Source organism: Oxyura jamaicensis, chromosome 3 (genome assembly GCF_011077185.1).
Source record: "Oxyura jamaicensis isolate SHBP4307 breed ruddy duck chromosome 3, BPBGC_Ojam_1.0, whole genome shotgun sequence".
NCBI classification, from domain to species: domain Eukaryota; kingdom Metazoa; phylum Chordata; class Aves; order Anseriformes; family Anatidae; genus Oxyura; species Oxyura jamaicensis.
Window position 1 is genome coordinate 25,017,482 of NC_048895.1, and position 26,588 is coordinate 25,044,069.

Below are 26,588 nucleotides of genomic sequence, written 5' to 3' on the forward strand. Positions count from 1 at the left end.
CAAGTCTTATTTACATCCTTATCTGTGAATGCCAAAGAATAGAAGCAATGACAGTAGGTGAAAAATGCAAGCGCTTGGGTAGACCCTGTAAGAGATGGTATGGCTGCTCAAGCCAAACCCACCAGCACTTTCTGTGCTTCTGCAAATCCTACACAAAGCCTTGTGTTACAAATGAGCGAGCTGCCGCTTTGCCATCAGATCTACCAAGCACCTCTGAGCACCATACAAGGAGTCAAGCGGACACCTGTCTGAGCGAGCTGTAAACCAAGAGAGCTGTATCCCAGCTCTATAAAGAGACATTCTCCTAGCCAAGGTATCTTCTGAAGTGAGATTTCCTCAGCCAGGGCAAGTCAGAAGGTTTTTTTTGGGGGGAAAAACAGGGAAGGAGGAACAGAGTGGGAAAGCAGGAAACAGTGCCATGCCTTCTGATCAGAGCTAGTCCAAAGTATGAGTTTAACCTGAGTGGGAAAGGTGGGCCTTTCTCCTCTCAGTAGAGAAGAAGATAAAAAGCTAGGCTGCAGAGCAAGGTTAGCAGCAGCTGCTACCTAAAATTTTGTATTTTCTGAATTGGAGTGGGTTGGCTGCAGTCACCCCTGTGGTCTGTTGCTCAGAGATTCCTCTGTGGAAGCTAAAGCAAAACCAGAGCCTGATGTAGCCCCCAGGCTTTCCCACAGGGAGCTTGGACACCTCTGCTTGAGGCAGCCTGAGCACCCAGACAAGGATCCTTGCAGCTTGGGACCCAAGTTCCAGAAGTTTTGAGCCTCTCTGTAGGAAATAGCTTCATGTGAAGGATCCTGGACACAGGGAAGAAAAACACCACAGTAAACAAAGAACAGACAGATGGGGACTAAGTGTGGGAAGAGGCATGCTAAGAGAGCTCTCCCTCTCTACGTGACTCCAGGAGTAGAAGGGACCCCAACAGAGACCCGGCAGAAAGGGAAGGAAGGAAGGAAGATCTGAATGCAGACTTCAAGGAGACAAGGATGAGGAGAAACAAGGGCTTGTTGTTCTGTGATGATCACAGAAGAAAAAAAAAAAAAAAAAAGGTTTGCTTCACTCAGCATCAGCCTAACTGATGGGCATCTGTACAGCAAGAAAAACAGCTCCAAATACTTCTCAAGAGAGTCTTAATAGAGTTGGCCCACAGGGGGACACTGGAGAAATAGATGTAACTTTGGAACAAGTTTTTGAGTTATCAGCACACTGAACTAGATTCTCAAAATAAGCAGTGTAGCCAACATGTCTCTCTCAGGCTAAGTTCATTGGAAAATCTGTGCTGAACTCCCAGTTGCTGTTTACAGCCGCTGACAATCCAATCCTAAGAGACTGGAAAACCATCAGCAAAAGGCTACTGCTGGGGCACTATGAAATTTAGCCAAAGAGTCTGCTTTTTCCATGAGTTAAGCCAATGCCGGAAAGTTTAAAGAGTCCTTTATCACCTTAATCTCTGTTTCATGTGTGAAAACGAGTTATGACCTTCCACCTGCCCACAGCACAGGCAGACTCTCTCTTTCTCTGGTTTTACAATAGTGTTTTCCTACTTTTTGTACTTGTTTTTCTCTCCTCTGTTGTGGGAAAGACCCACGTGGACAAGAGGGGAAATTACTGGACAATAAAGGGGAAACAATGTCATTGACAGCACTCAGAGCTGTAAAAACCATAGAGTAAACATAGGAGAAAAAATATTTTTTCCCTTCTAACCTTGTTTGTTTAGTCACTAGATGTGCTACTTATTTTCAGCCAAAGAGGGAAGAAAGCAATGCTTACAGCTGGTAATAGTGCTTGCTTTTTCAGTTTGTGTCCCCTTCGAAAAACAACCTGAAACAAACAAATTCATTAGTATTCTGAGAGCCTACACAGGAGAAACACAAGTTCATATTCACATCACATACTGCTCTCTGCAGCGCTGATGTGATTTTAACATAAGGGTACAGTAGGAGGCTAATAAAACAAGAGTGTCTGGTTTCTTATTAGGCCAGACGTTGGTTGACACACAGCCCAATGTTTGGGGCACATGCCACACTCAGATACAAACAGCATTTTAAAGGAGACATTGAAGCACTCACCCCATTACAACAGGTTACCTGCATGCTGTAGCTAAGAAATTCGACCTGTGGATAGAGGAGCCCTTCTGGGTGCCACCACCTGTAATGGCGCGCCACTGTGCAGCTGCACACTTCAGGGGTTTGACTAGAAAAGTGAGCTAAGGATTACCAGCCAACACCAGTCCTACAGATAAACCAGCCAGGGAACAGCTACAAGCAAAAAGGCTTCCTAAGGCAAGTGAGCGATGCATGGTGAAAGCTCAGCCTGATGCCCTTTTCCCTTGCTGCATTACTGGTTTGCACACAGTAAGAAACAAGGAGTAAATGTTTATCTGTTCCTTAGAACCGACTGTGACTACAGTGCAGACAGAACACAGTATTTTAGGTCATGTACCAACATGCCTGATGTGGGAAGCAAACGTGTGTTCAAGACTATGAGGAACAAGACACATTTTCCTGCACAGGGACAACACTTGAGAGATTTATCCTAAGAGACAGCATAGAAAAGCAATGCAAATGAAGCTACAGGAGACAAAAGTTGCTGGAGAGAAAGAAGCAAAGGGAAAACCAGAACAAGATGCCCAAAGCTCGTAGAAGAGAGAGCGGCAAGAACGACCAGGGTTTAAATGAAGAACACTGCTTCACTGTATAAATGTCTGTTTACTTAGTTGCCTCCTTGATCTCCTGGAGTTCTGCTTTCCATCATGCTGTAAAACGAAATCCAGCACATACATTCAATCCACCACAAGCCTAATAATCTCCACAACCCATCTCTGCTCTCCCAGTATCCAGTTACGAGATTCCTTTCAGCCCAGCAGGAATCCTGTTTGCAAAACAGTATCAAAGTATCAGGGCATCATACAGACAATAACAAAGCAGTGGCTGTTTGCTTTATTTTAATAAAGGCTGCTCTCTACACGTATACAAAGCTTGTTTTCTCTCAAAAACAAAGAAGTCACAGCACACTAGGAGGAAACAGAGTAAGGAAAACAACAACAGCTGGCAGAAGCAAAGTGTTTTCTTTCCTGTAAAGCCTCCTGTTTTGACTTCTTTTCTCCTTTAAAAAGGCCACCCTCAAACAGCAATAAAATGGGGGTCAGTATACCCTAAGTACTGGAAGAGGGAGGAGAAGCTGCATATTTTGAGGAGAAGCTAGCTAAAACAAGGGGAATCTGTTACCCCCCAGCCCCACCATTAGCATTTTACCATGCCACCTCAGCATGCAAAGTTGAGAATAACCACTGCAGCAGAAGTCAAAGCCTCACAGAGAAACTGGCAGCTCTAGCATAGAAAAATCTCCGAAGGTGCTGTTGCAACTCAACCAGAGGCTCTCTAAACAGCCTCCTAGGTTCTCTCTCATTAGGGCTGGGTTTGCAGCACTGACAATGTGCTGCAAAATGCATTGACAGAAAACACCAGCCTCTTTACCATGAGGAGCAGTGTGAGGAAAAGCAGAAGCTGTCAGCTTGACACTATTACATTCCCAGACAAAGGCTCTTTACCTCTGCCAATCCACCTTTATCAGTCCAGGGCTGTCCCAGCTGAAAGTATCTTAATTAAAAAAAAAAGCCACTAAAACTCACTGACCCAAGCAGGTAAGGAGTTGCCCTCTCACAAGGTAGGTCCTTTCCTGGAGCACCCTGATACAGGAATACATCGATACTTTTGCGACGCAGTAACATCCATCTCCAGATGAATGCTTTGTGATTTGAACTGTATTATGCTGAGATAGCTCTAATTGGGTGACTCCCAGAGACCCGGATTCAACATGGAAAACTTTTTCCTTGTCAGGCTTGTCAAATCTGTTTGAAGCATTTAAAAGAAAACTGTAACAGTCATTATCTCAGATTCTCAAGTGTCTTTCATGGAAAGGCACTTCACTTCTAGCTTGTGAAACACTAGCAGCACCTAGTGGCCCGTATAAATTAAGCAGAAGATCTTCAGATTGATCACATAATGAAATACAGGGAGATAGTCTAAATGTTTTATCAGCTTATTTACATGATTAGTCTGAATTACAACAAAACCAGTGTTACACAGATTCTCTCAAATGTAATGTTATTTCTGTAATCCAAGGAACTTCTACCTGCATCAATATGAATTCAGCCCCTGAGGTACTTCATGTAGCCCAGACACTGCCATCAGTACAGTCCCTGCTACAGCTGTGAAAGCAAGAACCTAAGTTTCCCACAGGCTGGGACAGCATCAGGAAGAGTTCCCAAAAATATATCACATTCACATGACATAAAGGAGCATAACCTGGAAGACTGATGCTGACGCAGCTTTAGAGTAACTTTACACAAAGACCCCAGAGACTGTGCTGCTACACAAAATCAGAGGGGAGGAACGGAACAAACAACGCAGTGAAGACCCATTCCTCCCATCTGCTCCAGTTCTGACAGCTTTTAAGGAGGCAGAATGCACAGTACTTCTGGGACAATCAGAACATATAAAAGAGACTGAAACAAAATAGATGAAGCAGCCAGAAAACCCTGGAGTTCCCAGGTACTGCAGCAACCGCTTTATTCATTACCAAGAAGGAAAAAGAAACTAAAGCAAAAGGGAACATACAGATACTTTTATTGCTCACCTTTTATACAACAGCACACCTTCAGCCATTTTCTTTCACAGCTTGACAATGTTTATGTACACAAAAAACCCAGCAAGAAGCATTATGTGGCTTTCAGTAAAGAAAAAAAAATGTTAGAACATCAAACTCAGCCAGGCTTTGTTTTCTGCAGCAATAATAAAAGGGCTTCCTCCAGGCAGGAACTAATCTTCCCAGGCCGTAGTGCATTACTTTAAAAAGACAACCCCCAAAACAAATTGCCCTAGATTTGCTGAGCCAGTGGTATTAACTTGCAAAAAAAAAAAAAAAAAAAAAAAATCAGTTTGTCATTTTTTGTAGCTGATTTCAAGTAAAAATTAGGTTTGGAGGAGGAGCAACTTGTTTTGGATGGATGCAGGTCAGTTTGAATTGCTACACCTAACTACAGGCCTACACACACTATCAGTTCACAATTAGGCTTAGTTTTAAATGGTCTTTGCAGATTTTGGCGGCAGTCAGTCTTCAGAGTTGAGCAGGTGGGAAAAAACTTTGTTTAGGGGAAGATAAGGCTACTAAACATGGCATCTACAGTAGAGCTCATATAACAGACAACAAACCTGGTTGTTAGATAGAATCTGCTGTGTGGGTTCTCATATTTTAGTCAAAGTTACCCACACAACAGGCCAGCAAGCCAAAAGCAATAGTCTGGTTTTAGATCATATAACTGAACGATGATTGGGGGGTGGGGGAGATGCAGAAGATCTGTTGTGTATTACAACATACAATTTTGACCAGACAAGTCTCGATATTTGTCTAGCCAAAGTAGAAGGCAAACATAAGCAAGTAGCTGCTCAAGACAGATGTGTTTTGAGCAGAAGACATCAGTCCAACATCTAAAAAGCATGGCTATTCATATTTAGGTGAAGTGCAGTGAGTAGTTATGATGCATTTAATTCAGACAGGTTGGGGTGGGAGGGGAAGGCTACCGAAAACTGAACTTTGCTCAGTACAAAACATCCCACCCAACGAGATTCTGCCTGACGTGTACAAACCTGTACTAATTCTAGAAGAGATCAAGCCAGGCCACAAAACCAGGTTTCTATTATTTGAGCTCTGCTGAAGCAAAAGCTTTTAGCAGCTTCAACTCGTATAGTGTCTTCCTTGTCCAAAACCAGATTGGTTATATTGATAGCCTCCATGCTGGAAGTGCTGCTCAAATTGCCCGCCTTGATTAAAATTCTGTCCTCCTCTGCCTCCCCAGCCTCCTCCTTGACCTCCACGGCCACCACGGCCACCGCGGCCACCCCTCCCGCCTCCACGCCCAGCCCCTCGGTCACTGTGGGACCCACCATCCTGGTATCTGTTGTCTTGCTGGTAACCACCACCCCCTTGGTAGCCACTTCCTGCGTATGAAGATGACTGGTAACCACCATAGCCTCCTCCTTGGTAGCCGCCACCACCACCGTGGTAGCCACCTGTTTGAAAACCTGCATCTCTGTAGTTGTTCTCCCTGTAGCCACCATCCTGGTAGCCACCACTTCCACCATCTGTCCAGCCTCCTTGGAGCTTGTTTCCTCTTCCACCTCCTCTGCCACCATGATCGTAACCACCACGTCCTCCTCGCCCACCTCGATCATGACTTCCTTGTTCGTGACCTCCTCGTCCTCCATACGATGAGTCATAGCCTCCCCTTCCTCCTCGGTCATGACCCCCATGGTCATAGCCTCCTCGCCCTCCATACGAGGATTCATAGCCACCTCTTCCTCCTCTGCCTCCACCTTGCTGTGGACCACCCTCTGGTCTTTTCTGCCAGGGCGGCATCTCAGGAGGTGGTGGTTCAATTTCATTGGGCCTTCCTCCTCTGTCAGGTACTCTGCCCATGAGCACCTGCAAAGGGAAAGGGAGAACTTTAGGAGTTGTAACACCTCACAGAAGAATCACAGGAATTACCTAGTACACCAAGCACTGCTAACAATACAAGCCTGGAGACTTGGGTCCCTTGTTCAAACAGCAAGCTCACAAAGGCAGCATCCATATGCTCTTTCGCTAAACCATTTACTACTGCAGACTGTTCATCTCAGACTACAGGGCACCATACTCAGAGTTTTCTCCTCACTGGCGCTCTGATTTGCTGTAGAAGTCACCAGCTATGATGCTATCTTTGGTAAACCACATGCAAAGATTTTTATTTCTCAGTAAGAACATAGACAAAACTTCTGAAATTCACACACTGACAGGTTTCAGACAGCTCCAACCAGAGGGGAGCAAGACTCCAGAAGTCTTCAGCTGTCCAATGATGCTGTGACATTAAGAATATAGCAAGACTACAAATGGGACGGGACACTTGTATCATTTTTAAAATGTGAAACAATGCAACTGGAAAAAGCTTCAATGGAAGCAGGTTATTTTGTTAATTTCCGTTACTGTCTTGGAAGACATTTAATATTGATAATGAATAGCAGTTAACAGAGTATGGATCAGCAGCTGGGCAGTACTGCATTCCTAATAAAATGTATATACAGTCTGATGATACTGTATGTGTCACGTGTCTTCACGCCCACTCTATTTTATATTCTTCACTCAAAGTACACTAAAAAGGTGCAAAAATTATTCGGGAGGTCAAATCAGCACACCACTATTCCATCCTAGTGGAATTAGAATATTATCTGAACTACAATTGGTACCCCAAAATGGAGAAAAGTGTGTATGTACAACTACAAATTTTAAAGTACCAAGTATACTTCTGTACGTAGTTACTGAGCTTCAAGTTCAGTGCACATGCTCTTGTGAGCCCATCACTCCTGTGAAAACTTAATTCTTGAAACAAGGGAAATTGTTTAGTCTAAATTATCTTCCTTCCGTGACATTGCTAGAACTACACACTTGACTAGGATCTCTTATTTGCATACAGAGGAATCTAACATGCGATACATTCGCTTTAAGACCTTAACAGATTCTATTTACATAGGACAAAGTTTCTACAGAGGTGTTAGTTTAAATATCATGAACTTTAAATATCATGACAGAATTAAGTAGCAGCAGTGCAATATCATCGGTAATTCTGTTAAGATAGAGCAGGCCAACTCCCACTGTCCAAGATGGAAAATAATCCAAGATGTTTCCGTGCCTTTTTTTTTTTTTTTTTACTTCCCATAAGAAGGGGGCACTCTGAACCTGAACAGGTAAAACTGAAGTTCCCTAGATTATACATCAGTACATTATGCAGTACAGAAACACCATATTTCTTATCCCTTATTTCCAACTTCCACTTACAATCCTAAAAAAGGTAAGATTTATTACCGCATTCAAATTACTTGAATACTCATTAATAGGACAAGTGACATTAGCTACTTGTCACCAACAGTACCTTATTAATGGCACACGCAGTCTTCTCTCGGATGGATCCACTGCTTGTTCTCATAATCTTTGACAGATCCTGTCGAGCTGCCAAGAGATTTGCAATGGAAATAGTGCACTTAGTAGATAAGAGGGCACGTTTTGGCTGGTAGACTTTAGCCAGTTTTTCTGTCTGACTCTGTTGAAGAAAAGAAAACCAAAACCCAGTCAGCTAAAGTAATAGGGAAAATAGGAAAGGGATGGGACATGTCACCAGAAGAATCAACACTGAAGAACGAGATGCCACTGCAAATAGAACAAAAATGAATATAAAAACATGAAGAATCACTTAACTAAAAAGTACCACAACAAATCCTGCATTTGTCAAATTAATTTCTGAAGTAATGCATGAAACACTATTCTGACTGAACTGACAAGACACTGATTTCCTGACAATTTTAACATTAAGAAAATATGTGCAGACTAATTTCTCAGGCAAACACAGAACAAGAGTGTGCCATAGAGTTCTGTGAAGTACCACTAATGTGGTACCAAAAGAGAAGCACATTTGGAACCTGTCGCAAGCCCTTCTCCTGTGCCTGCACCAATCCCAGCTCTGCATCAATTCCAGTTACATTTGCATCACCAAATCACCAACCCTGCACCAGCAGAAAAAGGCTGCATTAATTCATTCAGTCTTCACTCCAGACAGGTTCTTCAAAGGCAAACCATCAAGAGGTATGGGCAGAACTAAATCTCTCAAGAATTTGTTCCAAACCAGTCCTTTGTCTTGTGTACTGTAGACCCCAAGCTAGAAATCAGATCTTAGAGTTCAACTTTGCCTTGTAAGCAATCTCTCTTCCTCTAATACTTTTTGGCATTAATCGTACTTGCTGTTTCAAACACCTTAAAACTATAATAGCAATTATCCAATTGACAGATGTAACAAGATTGTGCAAGAGTTAATGCACGAGTTAATACACGAGTTACATCTGCCTTTAGTTAGAATACAACGGAGGATGCAGTTAAGATAAAACAGATTGCAATCTGCACACAGACAAAAAGGCTGCAGGGGCAGCCGGACCCCAGATGACAGCAGTGGGAATGGGCAAGGTTGGTTTTCCAACTAATCTCTTGATAGGGCAAGAATTTAATAGCGACTTTTAAAATCCTAAAATCTTATTTTCCATCTAAAGACAGAAAACTAGAGATGAGAAGAGGTTAGAGTATGTATTTCCAAGTGACTCCAAGGTTAAGTTTTTAGAACCAAGAGTTCGTACTTCTACATTACAAGCTTAAGAAGGTTTATTCAAAATGAAGGAAAACATGCACTTCATTACCTGGCATTGGCTAAAGCCAGAAGAAGCAACAGTATCTACCAGTAGTATGTTTTGTTTTGTTTTTCTAGTAAGTTTGATTGAGCTCTTGTGATATTATTCTCTTAATTCAAAATTTCAAATTTTGCCTAAATAAAAAACCCTAATAATGACTATAAAAATTTTACTGATGTTTTCCACCATCTGGAAAAATAATTATTTAGTTAATACTGCCGTATTCTGATACTTTCTTAATTTTAAAATATGTAAAATGACCACCATATATTAAAGCATTGCTAGAAATTACTATTAAAACTAACTGTATTGCATGTCTGGAACACTGTAGCCACATTGCCTAATTTCATAGTGTTGTGGTTGTAACAACTTTAGATGTGAATTTCAACGAATATAAACACATATGCACTTTGTGGTTTCTCTGAAAGGATTTCATATGGCTAGTCACACTTAAAGACATCTTAGAATTCTCCAAGGGGAAGAAAAAACAAAATCTTGGAATTGGATACTAAAGCTATAACAACCAAAAGGAACCTGTTTTTTAGCCTAGCCCATACTTTTGCCTATTTTCAGTCACTATTAAAATAGTCAACCAACTGGATAACCCCCTGATCTACTAAAAAAAAATCCAAGAATGTTAGGTTTAAGAGAAAGACATCAGCAGAAGTCCTGTTTAGGTGATGAATAAAAGGGGAGAGGCCACATTATGACTAAAACACAGTTGCTTTTTGAATGAAAAACACGTGGCACTTCATGTGCCACAATTTATGACTAACAACTCCTCCCTCAGTCTCAAACACTGCTAGCAGCACCATAATTAACTTCATGTCTGCCAATTTGGTTTAGCCCTAGAAAATAAATTTTGCATACAATTTTTAAAATACTGTCATAATTTAAATGTTCTTTCATTTTTCACTATAGGAAATGGGGAAAACATTTTTAATTTTTTTCAACATTTTTAAAAGCAGAATTCCCTCACGTGCATCTGTCAAGTTGTGCTTGCAGACACCCTTTGAGCTAAGGAAATCTGATCACTATGGACAGCACAAAATTAAAGAGTGGTCAACAGGAAGCTGCTTTTCTAGCATCACACAGATAGAGCACTTAAAGATTCACATTGAGGTACTCTCACTGCAAATGGTTGGATCAATAATCTTCTCTTACTGTTTTTATCTAGTGGCCTACTAATTATCTGTTCTGGCTTTGGTGTTTGTTGTACACGGTATATCTTCTCATTTCACATGGTGCTTTTAACAATAAATCAGCTTTAAAGAAAAATTCATAGTCATCTTAAATTGTCATAAACTTCTTCAGAAACTCAAAACAAAAACAGACAACTTTTGGTTATTTCTTACTCAAAAAGGGCAAAACAATGAAGCAGTTTTCCAGGGATAGTTATTAGAAAGGATTAACATAAACTTCAAAGCAAGTTATTTGTACCTTAGCTCTATCTGACCAGCCAAAGGACTGCACAGTAACATCCAAACGTTTGACTAACAGTTTTCTTCGGACTTCATATTCGTTGACTATGGCTTGATTAATTGCTTCAATTTTTTCCTGAAATGAAAATTTGCAAATATAACTTATGTATTATAGATAGAATATTTCTATTTAAGACACTAAACTATGTGTATGGAAGAGCATCAGATGCATGGACACTAACCAGGGCTTAAGCCTGCAATCATCTACCTTGACAAATGAGCCCACGGCAAGATATGAATGCTGACACTATTTTCCCCAAAGGCTCTGTTATCTCCACTTTCAACCTTATACTTTTTCTAACAGGCACAGCTCTCTGTTGCTTATAAGGGACTTAAAAGCTGTGCACACTGTTAAGTCATTTCTCAACACCCACCAGAAAACAGAAGCAAAAACGAGAAAACATTAAATAAAACAGGCTGAAGGAGATACAAGCATATAACTTAAATCCTAGGGACCAGGGTGTCCTTGCCTTCTTAAAAAGAAGCATGCTTAAGTACAAAGATAGAGCACTAAAAGTATGTAAAGAACTGTAACAGGATCTTGATTAAAGCACAGCCTGCATACAGACAAGACAACAGAGTGCCCTAAGGGTAAAAGCCATCACTAGAAACACACACCATAGCAAACAATGGACTAGTCAGAGCAACAGAAGACTTATGCACTGTTAAGGAAAATATTTATGTACTGACTGAAGCCTGGCTGGAGGGGGGTGGTGGAGACCCAATTCAGCCCAGACAACACAAGTATTCAAAGAAACAGACTGTTGGGAATAGAAAATATTCAACCTTAAGCAAGAGGCTCAAGAGACTCTCAGAGTCCTGCAGTAGCAAACAGCTTTGTGCTGGTTCAGCAGCAGTATCTAACCAAGGCAACACTTCTATAACAGCAGGTGACAAAGCCAAATCCCAGTTGGAGATGATCCTGTCTGCCACCTGGGTATACAGCCCCTCTCAGCTTCTACCTGCAAACCCTGCTTCTTGGAGAATAGGCTATTAAGGAAGACAACTACTCTAGCAGCACAGAGAGGGGAAAAAATGATGGGAGGAACCACAAGTTAACTGGAAAAAAGCTATGGGAAAGGATGTTACACATCTCAGCAAAGCTGCATCATTCAGCACTGAAAAGGGGCAGGAGAAGAAGGCTTAAACTACTGCACAAGCACACAGGTAAGCAGAGCCCCACCATTGTAAATAATAGTTCTCTCCTTTATTTTGGAAAACTTTTGTGTGCATCTGGTCATACAGATTCATGAGACCAAAACAGACCTTCAGCAACTGCTGAACATTCACTGTATCAACATACGTTTTAAAACACTGCAAGAAATTGTCATCTCATATTCGGAAAGGGATGAGAAAAAAGCCATTTTGCAACATCACACACAGAATCTAGATTCCCACTCTATATACCTGGACAAGGGAAACAGGCACTAGCACCTGCAACTACTTACCCAGTGAGCTGGTCCCAGCTGTTTCTTCAACAGAGGTTTTCCAACATGATTAGGTGGAACCTTTGCTAGGGTTTCCTTCAGCTGTTAGGAGACACACAAAAATATAAGTATTCCCAGAAGATTAGCTTTTCAAGATTCAATTTGCAGGAGGGGACTCTTGAATGGTCATAGGCATGACACAGCAGCTTCCAACATCAAGTTGTTTTCTTTGGGATAGAGAACCGACCACACTTCTTTTGGAAAGCAACTATATTTTAGTACTTCTGGTAGTTACAACTATAGTTTTCTAAAAATTAAGACAAGGGTCTATAGAGAGATCTAAAACTAAAACAAAGTTTCCATGAGCTAAAGCTCCCCTTACATATAGAGAGTATTCTATACATCATCTGTTTAATTCAGAAAAAAACCCTTACGATAAAAAGGTTGTATTAAGACTACATGAAAGAAGACCTAAAGATGGACCCCTCTTCACAATCAAAAGGAGAAAGTCTTCCACATCAGAACTTGAAATTTCATTTGGATTTTGTAAGTTAAAACAAACTGCTTCCATTCCACACTTTGGACTTCTGCTGGAAAAGCATCAGCCCGTTCTTTAACAGGTCAAACCAAACTGTTTTGTTTTTTTTTTTTTATTCTCACAGAAATGAAGCACTGGTTTCAGTTGCTTAGATTTGGTAAAATATAACACAACTAAAAGGTTAATCAAAAAACTTGTCTAGGATTATTTTCAGGAGCTACATAAACACATTCATTCTTTAAAATTCACAAAGGCTCTTCGGTGCTGCTCTGCTCTCCCCTCCAAAAACTTATACACAGCGTAGCTTAAAAACCTCCACTTCCCACCTTTGGTCTGTGCATTGGACAGTCTATTCCACTTTGGTTTTTGCTTTATTAAAGTCACTCATATGAAAACTTCTTTAAAAAATGGCAACCTGGAGAACACATACACGTAAAGAAACAAAAATAAATGGACAAACAAGAACTGATAAAAAGCCTTCGGGAAAAGGTGTAAACTTGACTTTAGTTATAATACCTTTTCATCTAAATATTTTTAAAACAATAAGTTTCTGTAAAAGTTTCTTCTTAGTTACATATCTTGAAATACTTTCCTTCTTAGTGTTCTTTCTGAGGCCTAAGCTCAGCATTTTCCATGTCTGCAACAAGTGATGACATTAACACCTACAGTAGAGTAAGAAACACCTCACCCTTCAAGGCAATGATAGCAGCAGTCCTGACCTCATGCCTTGGCGTGGAAAAAGCCTTTACATTCATTTTCAAAATTCTGACTTTTGGCATACCCAGTAAACCATCACAATTCAAACACTGGAATTTCACAAGAGGCAAGTCTCTTCCTGGTAGCAGGACTACATTCCATTAAAATAGTAACATCGTAAGTATGCTAGCTTTGTTCCTTTGGATCTTACTTTTTTTTCAATTCCACTGAAGAACTGGAACATCGTTATGTTGGCTGGAGGCTTGGACATGCCTAAAGCAATACATATGCCTTTTAGCTCCTGAAAGACTTCGCTGCCGCCTCCTTCCTGTGCTTTTTTAGGAGGGGCATTCACACACAGCATTCGGGCAGCTTCCAGTTCTGAGATGAGGTATGCTGGGGTAAGAAAAATTAGATTTCAGCATCAAATATAGTTGAGTTAAATATTTTAGAACCAATGAGAATTCAAGTGTTTATGACCAACAAATGTGCAAACAGAGCAGTTTAGAAAGAGAGGGCTATAATTTTGGTATCCATAGAACATTCATATTTTGAACAATTGATGAGCCCAATGCTAGAAACGCAACAAACAGGGAAAAGGTTTAGTGCAACCAATTAAAGCCTGGAAAAAATCCTTGCAATTCTAACAGGTATTATCACAGAGTTCAACAGAGCACAGCTCTTTTCCTTCAGGCTTTGCCCAGCAAAGACAGGAGACTAGGAACATGAAAATAAGCAGGATGAGGGACTGGGACATGCACTTTAAGCTAGACAAGCAAGTACTCCTTGAAGTTCTGGGAAATGAAGTAAGGACATGACTAAATAGAAATACATTAGATGAATCTCCTCTATTTCTGCAGTCAAGATGCAGAGGGGAAAAATAACCTCACTTTTTGAAGTACTATTGAGTATTCAGGTTTACAGGAAGGTAGTAATTTAAATTGATAGGTAGTAATTGATGAAACTGAAGCTATAACACCTGCAAGGCTCCTCAACATCACAACTGTGAGAGTCCACCATCACGTTAGAAATCCTTTATCAAACAAAAAAATTGAAAGTCACAGAATTTCTGAACATGGTCTGCATCTGTAACTACAGCATTTTGATGTAGGTTATGGTGATAAAAACTTAACCCACAACCTTTAGTTGCAGTTTTCACAACTTGAAGGTTTGAATTAGAAGTATTGCTAAATGTGTTTATTTTTACCTTGAATCATAGCAGGAGACCTTAACAGCAATTTACATAATTAGTTCTTAGAATAAAAATTGAAAAATAAGAAACTATAGCAATAAAAAAAAGACTTGTGACCATGTAAACCGATAATTATTCAATAGCAACTTATTACCTATAAAACTGGAATTTCTTTTTGCAGATGCCAGCACTTTGTATTGTATTCTAGCAATGCTGCTCACCAATACAACCCTACCTACTTACGTTTATTTGTTGCTTTTGGTAAGAATATTGCTAAATCTTCCAATTGACATTCACTTAAAAAGGGCAACTTTTTTCTTTTAAAAAATGGTTAAGGTTCACATATAAAAAAATTCCTAATAAGGTATATTGATATAGGTAATTAAAGCTATGCAGAAGTTTTCATTTATTACTATCACGTTACGCACGCAGAGTTTGGCGCCAATTTCAAGTCCATATTTGACAATAAACAAAATACTCCTGCCAGATGGTACATCAGAGTCCAGCTCCTGATCACAGCCTTATATTACCAAAACGTACATGACCACAGACCTCTGGGATAAACCATGTCACAGACAAGCCATGGTTATTGAATGGCTTGGCCCACAGGAAACAGGCTAAATGGCAGATGTGCTTGAACTACAAAATATTTTAAATACTATAATTACCTCATTTCATCTGATTATTTTTGAACATACTTTCAAATCAAGTTCAGATCAAGCCTTACTACTAATTTTTGTCCAGTTTCGGAACCTACTCTCTAATTCATTTCTTACATCTCAGCTGAAGGCAGAATATTTTTGTTTTGAAAAGTTAAAGAATCAGCAGCAACTGAGGAAGCAACAACAAAAACGTGTTGAATTTAAGATCAGATTAAAATTAGCACTAAAATTCTTAATTCTGACTTGCATTTTTTTTAAATGTTAAATATGAATCAACATCACACACTTTTTCCAAATTTAAGTACTACTTCTTTTGCACCTATACTTCCCAGGCAGGAATAAACCTGCTGGATGGAAAAGTAAATAGAAGACATCACCCTTGCTACTGTTCATTACTTTTGAAGCAGCAGAAAGCAACATTGAAGCTATTTACTAAGAGAGATGATCAAAAGAACCGGAGCTGGAATAAAACATTCTCTTTTTCACAAAAGTTTAAGTTATTTTTGGAGCGTAGGAAAATGCAAGTCGTATTGCAACTTGCAAGTCATCCTGATGGGGGCTCCTAAATGATGATGCGTTCGATGTTAGAGGTCATTTTTATGATCCTTCTGAACAAAGTTCAGTGACTAAAACCTGGTAGAAATCTTCAAATGATTCCCTCTTAAGAGTACCTTTGAGAATTAGTAGGACAGGCTTTTTGTAACTTAAAGTGAGAAAGGTTAACGTTCAGAGTATTTTCCATCATGCACTGGCTGCAGAGTGACTGGTAAATTTATGAGACCCAAAAGTATAATTTTCTGACATTATAAGTTACAGGGAAAAATAATTAGTAATTTTAGGTAGCTGTTTTTATACACTGTGGGGAAACAGCTCCCAATAGTATCTCACTAAGCATAAGAATACAATTCTTTGCACAAAACCAAAATTGCTTACAAGCACCCTTTTTACTTACTAAGCAGCAAGAGACAGTTCTTTTGATTAAGAAGGCGCTTTGTCACATCTCCTGATGTTAATGATGCATATGGACAGTTCATTTCAGCCAGCAACCCACTCATTTCGAGTTGAAATTCTTCTGCTTCGTTTGGACCTTAGAAGAAAAAGAATGATTTGTTTACAGCTAGTACCTCTCCCACTGGCTACGATTATATGATTAAAGCAATTTTACTCTTATAAAAAATGTTTTCCTCCAGTTACTATTTAAAATGAAAATCTTGCTTTTAATGGAAGCCAAATGCCTTCTTTGGGTTTCTCAGACACAGCATAACCTATTTGCAGGCACGATGCCCTTCATTACTGTCAAATTACTTCTCACTGAAAGTTGTTTGCAGCTACAACAGACAGCCACCGGCAAATTCTACAGTGATAAGTGGCATTAAACACAACACAAATTTTACAGGGGTATTTTAAGTATCAACTAACTGTTTGTGCTACAAACATGTTAGATAATCCTGCTAAAATTACGAATAACACAGTTTATGAGTGCTTATATTTTTTACTTCCTGTCCACGTTGACTCGTTTGTCAATTGATCTTACTTAATTTCATTAAAAATAATTAAGTCATTTAAGCCAGAGCTTAGTTTCTGACAGAAGTATCAATTGAAGTGCTACTAGTGAACCTAATCTGACTTTAAGTCAAGATATGCAAAAATAGCTATAAAGTAACAGTCTTCTTTTGAAAAGGGACTGTAACCCAAAACTGTCTGTTATTTATAAAACCCAAGTCACACAAAATGAAGGAAGGTCTCGATGATGCTACACATAAAATGTTTCTATCCATGTATTTAGAGAATTTGAAATATTTGAAATACTGCCACATTGTATGATTTTTTATAAACAAAACATATAGTAGGACTCATACGACTACAGAAGGTAAGAAGCTATGTTGTTAGAGACAGGGAGTCAAATACACTCACGGAAGAAAGGATGCACATGTCAAAAACAGCAAGAAAAAGGAAAACAAGGTGTGTTGAGGTAAAAGGCGGCAATCTTTGGGCACTGAGTAGATTGAAAATTAAACTCACATTTGGAGTCAATAAGCTAAATATTTAGAAGTAGAGGTTATCACACTAATTTAACAACTTAATCTGCACAATGTCACAATTATTTGGAAAATTAGCGTTTGCTTTTTCCACCAAAAAACAGACTAACATTTTCAAGCTCTTTTCTGCAGAGTATTTCATAAAGAGGGAAAAATACATGGTTAAGACAGAGTTATGGTAACCAACAATAAAAAAGAAAATATGGTCATGGTAGTTGTAAGGATGTTTCTTTGAACAGTAAGTATTTCTTACATCAAAATTACAAACAAAAGGTTTGACATAGAAGTCTTTTCATGATCTAATAAAAAAAAAAAACTAACGTTTCCGCAAATCCATCCACAAACTTTAAGAAACGTTTGTGACTGAACAATTTAACAAAAGGCTAGTATCAGAAGACTGATCCTCACTATTATTTCAACCATTACTGGCTGTTCATTAGGTTAAGTCTGAAGACTGAGGTGGAAAATAACCAGCAATCTGACAGCGTGCAGACAGTACTCACTGGCACAATAGATTTAGCAATTATCAGCCCAAGTCTTTATGGCATTCAAGAACACACATAAAGTGCACGTTTGTGCTAGAGTTATGGCTACTTACTGTTAGTTGCCTGCACATTTTCCTCTAGTTTACAGAACAGCCGTAACTCAGATACCAACCAAGCACAGAGTTTGGTGAACTCAGGGGAACTGGCTCCACGAGAGACTGCCTGAGCCAGCGCTCCGTCATCTAACAATGGACCTTTGTAACTGACAAGTAAAACAAAAGCACAGTTTATTAAAGGTTGCAGTGACTGATGTCCTGCTGCACATTTATTTTATGCTGTATGCATATTGAGAGCTACACCCTCACCACATACGAAATGCTGAACACCTAAACTGGTAAGATAAATTCCTGGACTGAGCTGTAAACATCTGAGTAAGCCAAGCGTATCCATGCACATTAGCTTAATGCCACGGAGACTGTCACAAAATATCATCATCATATGTTTCATCCTGGAGAAGTTTACCACATACAGCTGCAATTTCTTTGCCTTTAGCTCTTGAAGATGTTACAATATACCTCTACAGGGCAACTGCAGTTCCAAAGTATCGTTTCTGAACACAGTTTTACAGCACAATGAATAATTGCTGCTAGAATGGTGCATCTTTTTGTGTCGTTTCCTATGAAGTGTTAAAGGGTTGCCATGCAAAACAAACAGTGATAAAAATATTGTCCAAGTTATGCTAAACAATATCCTTTTTTGGAAATGTTGCCCGTTAAACGGATACAAGAAAAGTAAGTAGAAGCTAGTTCTTTGCATAAGGAAAAGAAAACAGAACCAGGCCTAGCCTAAGAAAGCTCGATTCTGCAGAGCTGGTTTCAGAAGAGAAGCAGTTTTCAGTACATCTGTGAGTGACGCCCTGCTGGGGGGAGAGAGGAGGGTAAGAAGGTAGCCTTATTAACCAGGCAGAAGCACAAAGCCAGAGCTCGCCATGACATAAGTAGAAAATGCACAATCTTTTTGATGTACTGCACCCAAAACAGAAACATCCAAGAGTCAGAATAATCAACAGAAATCGCTTTTTTGAACTTCCAGGGTAAAGTCACAGAAACCCAGTAAATTCAATCAACTCCTGGCAAATCTCAGAAGAAAACCATCTCTCAAAGAGTACATTAAAGAGTCAATTTTCACACTTCGTTCTTGTGCTTATCAACACACACAAAGGGTTTGTCTTCCCTGTAACAGCTTGTTACCTCAGCCAACCAAAATGAAGAAGCCACACTCAAAACTTTCGCCTCACAGATCGGCAGGATTAATGACACAGAGTGCATTTACTAGCAGTTGAGAGAAGTTGTGATCCAATATATTACACCTCTAGCATCTTACCACAGTGGGGCAGACAATTCCAACATGCTAACTGGAGCAAGTTTAAGCCCTGCCCCACACATGTACAGGAACATATATGACTCAACAGAAACATCAAGTTACAGATCCATGTAGAACTGAAGCAGTTCTTTTGCTGTGGTAGGATCTGCATTTAAGTCATTTGTCACATTTCTAGGATTCTTCTTTGACAGATAAGACAGCATAACTGAACTATCTCTGGTAACTACGATTTCAGGCACACAGCCCTTTGGCCCGTAACCCAACCTGTGGACTCATGACTGCAAGCAGCCTTTTCCTTCCAGCCGTGCCCCCACCCCAGCTGCCGGCACTCTACAGCCACGCTCCGCTGTCAGGAGCGTGACTTTGCCAGGCCTGTTTGCTTTTTCACTAGTTCAACAAACTGACTTAAATAGAAGAGGCTGCTATTTAAGCGCCTCAAGCGCAAGTCAGAAAAGGAGCAAAGAACTCTTTGATGTGCAATGCTATTACAAAAAAAAAAAAAATGACGTGTTACAAATGTCTGCAGAGTTCGGTTACAACGAATAGGTTGAAGTGCGAAGGATAACAGAGTTACCATCAAAGCCTGAGGCCTTAAACACTCCAGTTGTTACAGACCCAGGGGAACTGGTGGAAGTCGAGCTGCATGCAATTTTTCAGTTTGATACTGTTTCAGTTCGTTACTAGAAATCCCATGACTTCAGCCCTCTAATTTTTCCATTTCCATCCGAGCTGCCAATCCTTGCTGATGTCACCAATTGTTTAATCTGGTTTCATTGTTCACTTTATGAGAACTGCAGATCAGCAGTAACACAGATCAGGAGGAGAAATGACAACTCCTTCGAGTCCTTGACATCCTTTACAACACGTGGCAGGAAAAAAAAAAAAAAAAAAAAAAAAAAAAAAAAGCGGCTGGATACCGTACGCGTATCAGGGCAGGGCCCTTTTCCCTCTTTTAGTCCAGCAACGCCTGCCAAAACAGGCTCCTGCTCGTCATCCTTTGGAGCGACCACCAGCAGCTCACCCTGGAAACCACAGCTTCGCGGCTCGGGAGCCACCACACCCCCACAGAGCGATGCACGGCCCCAACCCCCGGCCCCCCCGGGCGCTTACCCCAGGTCCTCCAGCGACTCCAGCACGTCGCTCTCCAGCAGCTCGAACTCCATCGTGCGGCGGGGAGCGGAGGCGGACACCTGCGGGACACAGCGGGACTGGCTCAGCGCCGCCGTTACAGCCGTTACAGCCGTTACCCGTCACGGTTACAGCCGTTACCCGCCGCCCCCCGCCCCGTCCCGTCCCCTCAGGGCCCCAACGGCCGCGCCGCGTGAGGAGCCCCCGGCACGCGCCCCAACCCCCCCCGCCCGCGTCTCACGCGCTGCTGCTGCTGCTGCGCCGCCGGCTGCCGGGTTGGCATGTCAGGGGGAGGGAGGGGGGACAGGGAAGGAGCAGGTCCCCCGGCTGCCCGCCGCGGAGCCTGATCGGCCCCGATTTTTTTCTGCGGGGTTTTCTGACTAAGCGCCGAGCCAGGCTGTGCTGGTGAAGGGGAGGGAAACGGTGGTAGCGAGGGGCCGGTGCTTCTGTGGGGTGGGAGCGCGGGACGAGGGGAGGGGAGGCGGTGTTTCTGTTCAGGCGCTGCGCAGGACAGACCCGGGGAAGGCCCCCTCCCCGCGGTGGAGCCCATGCTGGAATGCGCCGGGGCGAGCCGCGCAGCACGGGGCGAGGGAGACGGCGGCGCACAAGGGCCAAAACGCCTCCGTGAGCGCGCGCGTCCTGCCTGCAAGGACCCCGTGCGGGAGTGCCACGGGGACTACAACTCCCAGCATCCCCTTCGCCGCTGCAGTAGGCAGCTTCCGGCTGCGGAGGGAGGCCGCCTGCCAGGCCGGGGGGGGCTGAGGGGAGCGGGCCCTGAGGGAGCCCCAAGGGAGCTGAGGGGTCCCGCGGTTGTGGCGTGAATAAAATAAAATATTAAAAATAAAATAAAATATTGCTGTTCCTGCGGGTGTCGTTTCTCTCTGGGCGGGTCTGTGGGACCGGTGGGTGAAGCTGGGGGCTGGTATCGGGCATTTTGGGGGCGCAGCAGCGGGGCTGGCCGCGGGGGTGTGCCTGATGCCCCACCGGTGGTGAAACGCCCCGAGGTTACGCTCCAGCAGCGTGGCTTTAATTCTGGGGTGCGGGAGTGGGAAGGGCTGGTGCACACAGCGGCCCCACAGCACCAAAAAGGAAGCGTGCGATGGAAAGGCCGGGCGGTGTCAGGGAAAGCCAAACGCAAACGCACTGGAGCCAAAAATAGTCCCGGTCCCTCTGCGGCTGTGAGCTGATGCTCCAGCAGAGGAGCCCTGGGTACTTGCCCTGGTTGTGCTCAGCCTCCTTGCACAGCTCCTGGATAAATTGGTTAATCTAAGGCGCATTACTGGAGGGATCCCTACTGTATGTCTGTATTTTCCACTAAGGACCTTCATCCCCATCAGCCAGGGAGGTGAAGAGGATGACGGTGGTGGTGATGTTTCCATTTGCACAAGCTCTGTTTTCCCATCCTTGCTAGTGGCAGGACCCAGTGAGATGGAGCAGCAGGTAGCTTCACCTCTGCCAGGCTACCAGATCGAGCAACTCCATCCAACACTTCTCTCCTTCTGCTAAAGAACCAGGTTAAAATGCAGCCATTGCATGGCAGTATATTTCTTCACTTCAATACATTCCTGATTACCTTATCAGCAAAAAATATATGCTTATTTTCTAGAGCTGCTGGATCTCTTTTACTCTGCAGCTTTGGTTACTAAAGGAATAGATAAAAGCACTGGCAGGCTCTTCTAGACAGGGCGTTTGAATCCATCCTCAGATTACTCTTCTATTAGAGGATTTCAGAGCTTTGGTAATTAGTTTACTAAAGAGCTTCTGCAGCAGCAGATTAAGGAAGGACACCGTTGCTAGGAATCACATTATCATCGTATGGAGCTCCTGTGGGGAATACAAGTATTTCTGAAGTGCTCTCTTTTCCTGAGCAGCAGCAGCAAGCTAGTTTGTGTAGTTTGTGTTTTCTTATCACATATATAAAGCAGGAGAAGCCTATCTGCATACTGTAAAACATTTTATCACACATTATTTTCTAGAACAATCAACTGCTATAATAAATCTATGCAAAAGGCAGATTGTATGTTTTCTTTATTCTTTTCAGCTTCATAGCTGTTGTCAGGACATTTTTGGTGGTGGAACAGGGCAGTATTTTCCCTTAGGTGAAGTAGTTGTGCAAAGAATTAACAAGGGACTTCTTGCAATCTCATGAGGAAAAAAGTTTGCAATAATAGTTCAACACGGTTGCCGAGATGCAAAAGAACTGCAAGAATCTAGGTTAATCCCGAGGCAGGAGTTTTAAAAAGCACTTTGAGCAGCACTTCCAAGAGATAAAGAAGCTGTTACTGTAGGGCCATGAAGGCCCTATGAATCAAGAAGCTTCAGAAACTAGCTCCCTCTCTTGCTATTAGATCTTGAAGTAGCTTGCACTTTTTAATCCTCTTTAGAGAACAGTTTTTAAACAAACAGCACTCAGGGTCCAGAATTATTTCATAAATGTTTAATGTTTGTTTTTAAAATAATACTGTTTAATCAAGAGAAAAGAAGCATCCACACATACAGAGTCTTCTTGGATGCCAGCAGAAGTCACATTACAAATATATCCATGAAAAACATGTATAACCATTAAGAATATAGAAAATCCTCACTGAATAACCATTTTAATAATAACGAAAAGAATTACCGAAGTGAAGAGAAAGAGATACCATTCCAGGCATGCAAATGTGCACCCACCTTTTCAGAATAGGATTCCAGAAGTCCAGCAGCTCCAGGTAACACGTTCATAGCTCCTGTGGAAATTAACCAAAAGCCAGGAAAGGGAATGGGCTTGTTACAGCAAACTGAATGCTCAAATCCCGCCTGCTGACCATCTGTTGAGTTTGACTCTTATAATCCCAAGTCTGAGGACCTTTTGATTCTTTCTCCTCTGCATCAAATGTTTTCAACACGAAAAGCACTTGATACAGACTGAAAGAAATCTAGGAAGCATAAAACAGCATGAAAATAGCTGTTATTGGACATGCAGCGAATGCAGGGAGTACATGAAGATTTGTAAGAAGTTAGATATTTGATGCTTTGGTATAGGATGCTAACTTTATAAAGCAGATGGTTTCATCTTACAATCTTAGATTTTTATTGGGTTATGAAACACAAATTTAAACCTCAGAGGAATAATACAAGTCAGCATCTTGGATGATCACTCCTCTGTAGACCCTGTAGCCAGCTTGAAGCAGGCTGCCCACACCTGTGTCTTCTACCAAATGCTATGTATAATCAAATGTGAATTATGAAGTACTGCAGCAAAATATGTATGAGATTATTTTTTTCCACCAGCCAAATTGAATCCATTCTACTGAATGCATAAAATACAAGCATGAGATATTTTTGTACTCCTCTCTTGGATGGTATGGCTAAAGGCACAATCAAGATATATTGGTTTTGAACCTCTCCCGTACACTTGGTAAAGTAATATAATCCGTGAAACTAACTGTCAGAGGACATGAACTGTAAAAAGGACCTGAAAATTGACATATTAAATGGCTTTAATTGCATTAAGCCTTTGGTTCTTATGAGAAAAAGCAGTGATTGATACGCCTTTGCTAATGGACTTTGTTCTCTTGTTCTGCTAACCTAGCATTTATAGATACTATCTCTCAGGTACATAGCTACTGAGTCCTTCTCTCATCTAATTATCTGGCATTTTCCTTTTATTTCTGTTTTTTCAAATCTGACAGGAGATGAACACGGCCTAACGCAAGTGCTGATGTGAGGATGATCCCTACCATTTCTTTACTGGATTGCTGTTACTAGCCTTGTCATAGTCCTTACAGCTACCTCTGCTCCCGAAGCGTTATTTTGCTTCAACAATCATGTTTAGTTCTATATTCATCAGCCAAACTGAACAGAGTGCTATCCCAACCAATTGGTACTACTTCAGCTTAGATTCTGTCTAAAGCTCTCCCACAAAGAAGCTCCTTAAAAAAAAATGTGTTTTATTAAGACTTGAGAACATTACCTTACATATATGCTTTGCTCTCTGTAAACTGCAGATTGTCCAGTCAGCCCACTGGTAAAAGAGAACACTGCGTCTCATGAAGCAGCTTATTTGCTGCAGCTACTCAACCATTCGCCACCACCTTCCCTTGGAATTTTGATGGCTCTGCTCTCTGCATCTCCAGCTGCTGTAGGAGCATCCTGGGAATAATTACAGAAGCTTGACTAGCTTTACCAGAGCCTACAACTGACAACTTACAATACTCTCAGTCTTCTCACTGCAAACAACAGGACAACCCACCAAAAGGTGCAGGTGGATCACAAAACAAAACCAAGATATTAACACTAAATATTGGAGCCTCAGTTTTCTGCTCTAAGACAGAAAGTGACAGTCTAGAGCTGCTTTATTTTGCTCAAGTTATTTACAGCCAAGAATATAGCCATACTAGCTAAAAACAGTTAACAGAAGGCATGGCCTAGCAACCATGACCTGCATCTCTTTCTCCTCATACTGGATACAGGCCGAGGAGTTGAGTAAAACCCTTGGCTGCTCTGTACTCCCACAGCAATGCATATAGGCTGCTTTAATTTACTCTGTGCAGGGGGGCAAAAGATGACTGAATCTTATTCCAGAGGACAATTTTGCACCCCTTGCCCTTCTGTAACATTGTGAGAGAGTAATAAACCAACACCATATTATATCAAGTGCCATAGGAAAACCTATCTCATGTGGTATCTCCTGCCCTTCCTCAGGGAAAAAGAAGTCTGTGTTCTGCAACACATTAAGCAGTCATTCTTACTGCTGTAGTTCCTGTCTCAGTGGAAATGAGTTATCAACTCTAAACCTGTCACTGCGCTGAAGAAATATAATTTTAGTATGCTTTGGAACACACTGGTTTGGTGGACGGTTGTAGCTTATTTTGTGGTTGCTTTTTTAAAAGAGACCTTCTATCATTACTTACTACACTTGCTACTTCTGAGAGAACATTTGGGGTTTACCAGCCTAAAAAAATATGAAGAAAGTGGGCAAAGACAAATTATCTATTTCTACGGGCAAAAATTAAGAGCTTCACGCAGCTTCCCTTAGTTAAGGATTAGGCATTTATTTCCACTCTTGGCAAGAATTAAGGAGTGGCAGAGACCTTATATCTTAATCTGCTACTTGTAATTTCTACCAGTAAAATACATACATTTGGAAGAAAAAAATAGTAACAGAATGCTGGTTGATACATTTCCCCCCTGCTCACATGGCCATTAAAAGGTCTAAAGCAAACACACAACCCTCCCAAAAGCCTATCTGCTGCTTAGCTAAATCTCTACCACAATAAAAAATACTGTATTTTGTCTAAACCATGACTTTCACTTTTAAAGTTTTCTGCAATTTTTAAATACTTGAAGGCTGCTTCTCCTTTCCAAACAGAGCCACGGGTGTTCAAAGAAACCTGAAGAAATATTTATAAACACCAGGATTTATAATAAATACTGACAAAATGCCAGCAGCTTTTCCATGGCTCTTCTTCCACTTCCTGTTAATAAAGCTCTGCTCTGCCATAGACTTCACCCAGGAGAAAAGCCTTTCTGCCAGCCTTCCAACATGGCAAACTAAAGGTTGCAACATCAAATGAATGCCTAGAGTTAATTCATCATCCTTTGAATTTACCAGGTATTTCTGCCTGGTTTGAAGAAGTGTAAAGAAAGAAATATTCAAATAGGCTTACTTACTCCCTATCAACAGGTTTCTAAAAATCAGGAGAAAGGCAGACTTCAGAGAACTAAGTCAGGAAGGAGAGGTAATGCCGTATTGCACCATTCAAACACACAAGTAAATCCCCCTCCATTAACTCACCCCTCCTCCTGAGGATCTGGAGCCAAGAATCCAAGGCCAGCCTAGAACTTAAGGCTTCCCAGTCAGTGCACTATGCTACAGCTCTGCCAGCACAGGGGATCAGTACAGTAGGTAAATCATTTACTGCATGCCTCTGGAAACCATAGCAAAAGGAAAAAAAAAGGGGAGGGGGGAAGAATACGTAAATAAAAAAATACACATGCCATTTCACAAAATTGCAAAACAACCTCTGTCCACCAATCTGCCTGCACGTCCCATCATAGTCTACACCATCCCTTTTGTTTCTGCCCGTTCCAGCAGTTCCAGGAGTACCTTTTACTCCTACCTCAAGAGACCACGTGAATCTTTTTTCCAGGGTGGAACAGAGCACCCTGCTCCACTCAGGCACAGAAGAACAACTGACAAAAGGGCGTGAAAAAAAGTGCTATTTAACTTGTATCACATGAAGAAGGTTCAGCTTCTGGAAAGCTGGAGACAAATACAGGGTAACAACTTCTAGTTTGTCATTTGCAAAGCTCTTG

General features: G+C 41.4%; 1 protein-coding gene across 2 annotated transcripts; it reads right to left on the minus strand.

Moving 5' to 3' along the window:
- Window positions 1–4,551: 4,551 nt before the first annotated feature.
- FAM98A (family with sequence similarity 98 member A) lies at window positions 4,552–20,991 on the minus strand. Of its 2 annotated transcripts, XM_035320466.1 has the most exons (9): window positions 20,533–20,803; window positions 20,274–20,353; window positions 17,894–18,042; window positions 16,209–16,343; window positions 13,614–13,798; window positions 12,190–12,270; window positions 10,701–10,817; window positions 7,961–8,128; window positions 4,552–6,480 (listed from the first exon to the last, which is right to left on the minus strand). In XM_035320466.1, the coding sequence occupies exons 1-9, from the start codon at window positions 20,572–20,574 to the stop codon at window positions 5,734–5,736; spliced, it is 1,704 nt and encodes a 567-aa protein (XP_035176357.1). In that variant the 5' UTR covers window positions 20,575–20,803; the 3' UTR covers window positions 4,552–5,733. The 2 variants fall into 2 exon arrangements, with proteins under 2 accessions (XP_035176357.1, XP_035176358.1); XM_035320467.1 differs by lacking the exon at window positions 17,894–18,042 and having other exon boundaries at window positions 20,533–20,991.
- Between the last annotated feature and the right edge of the window lie 5,597 nt (window positions 20,992–26,588).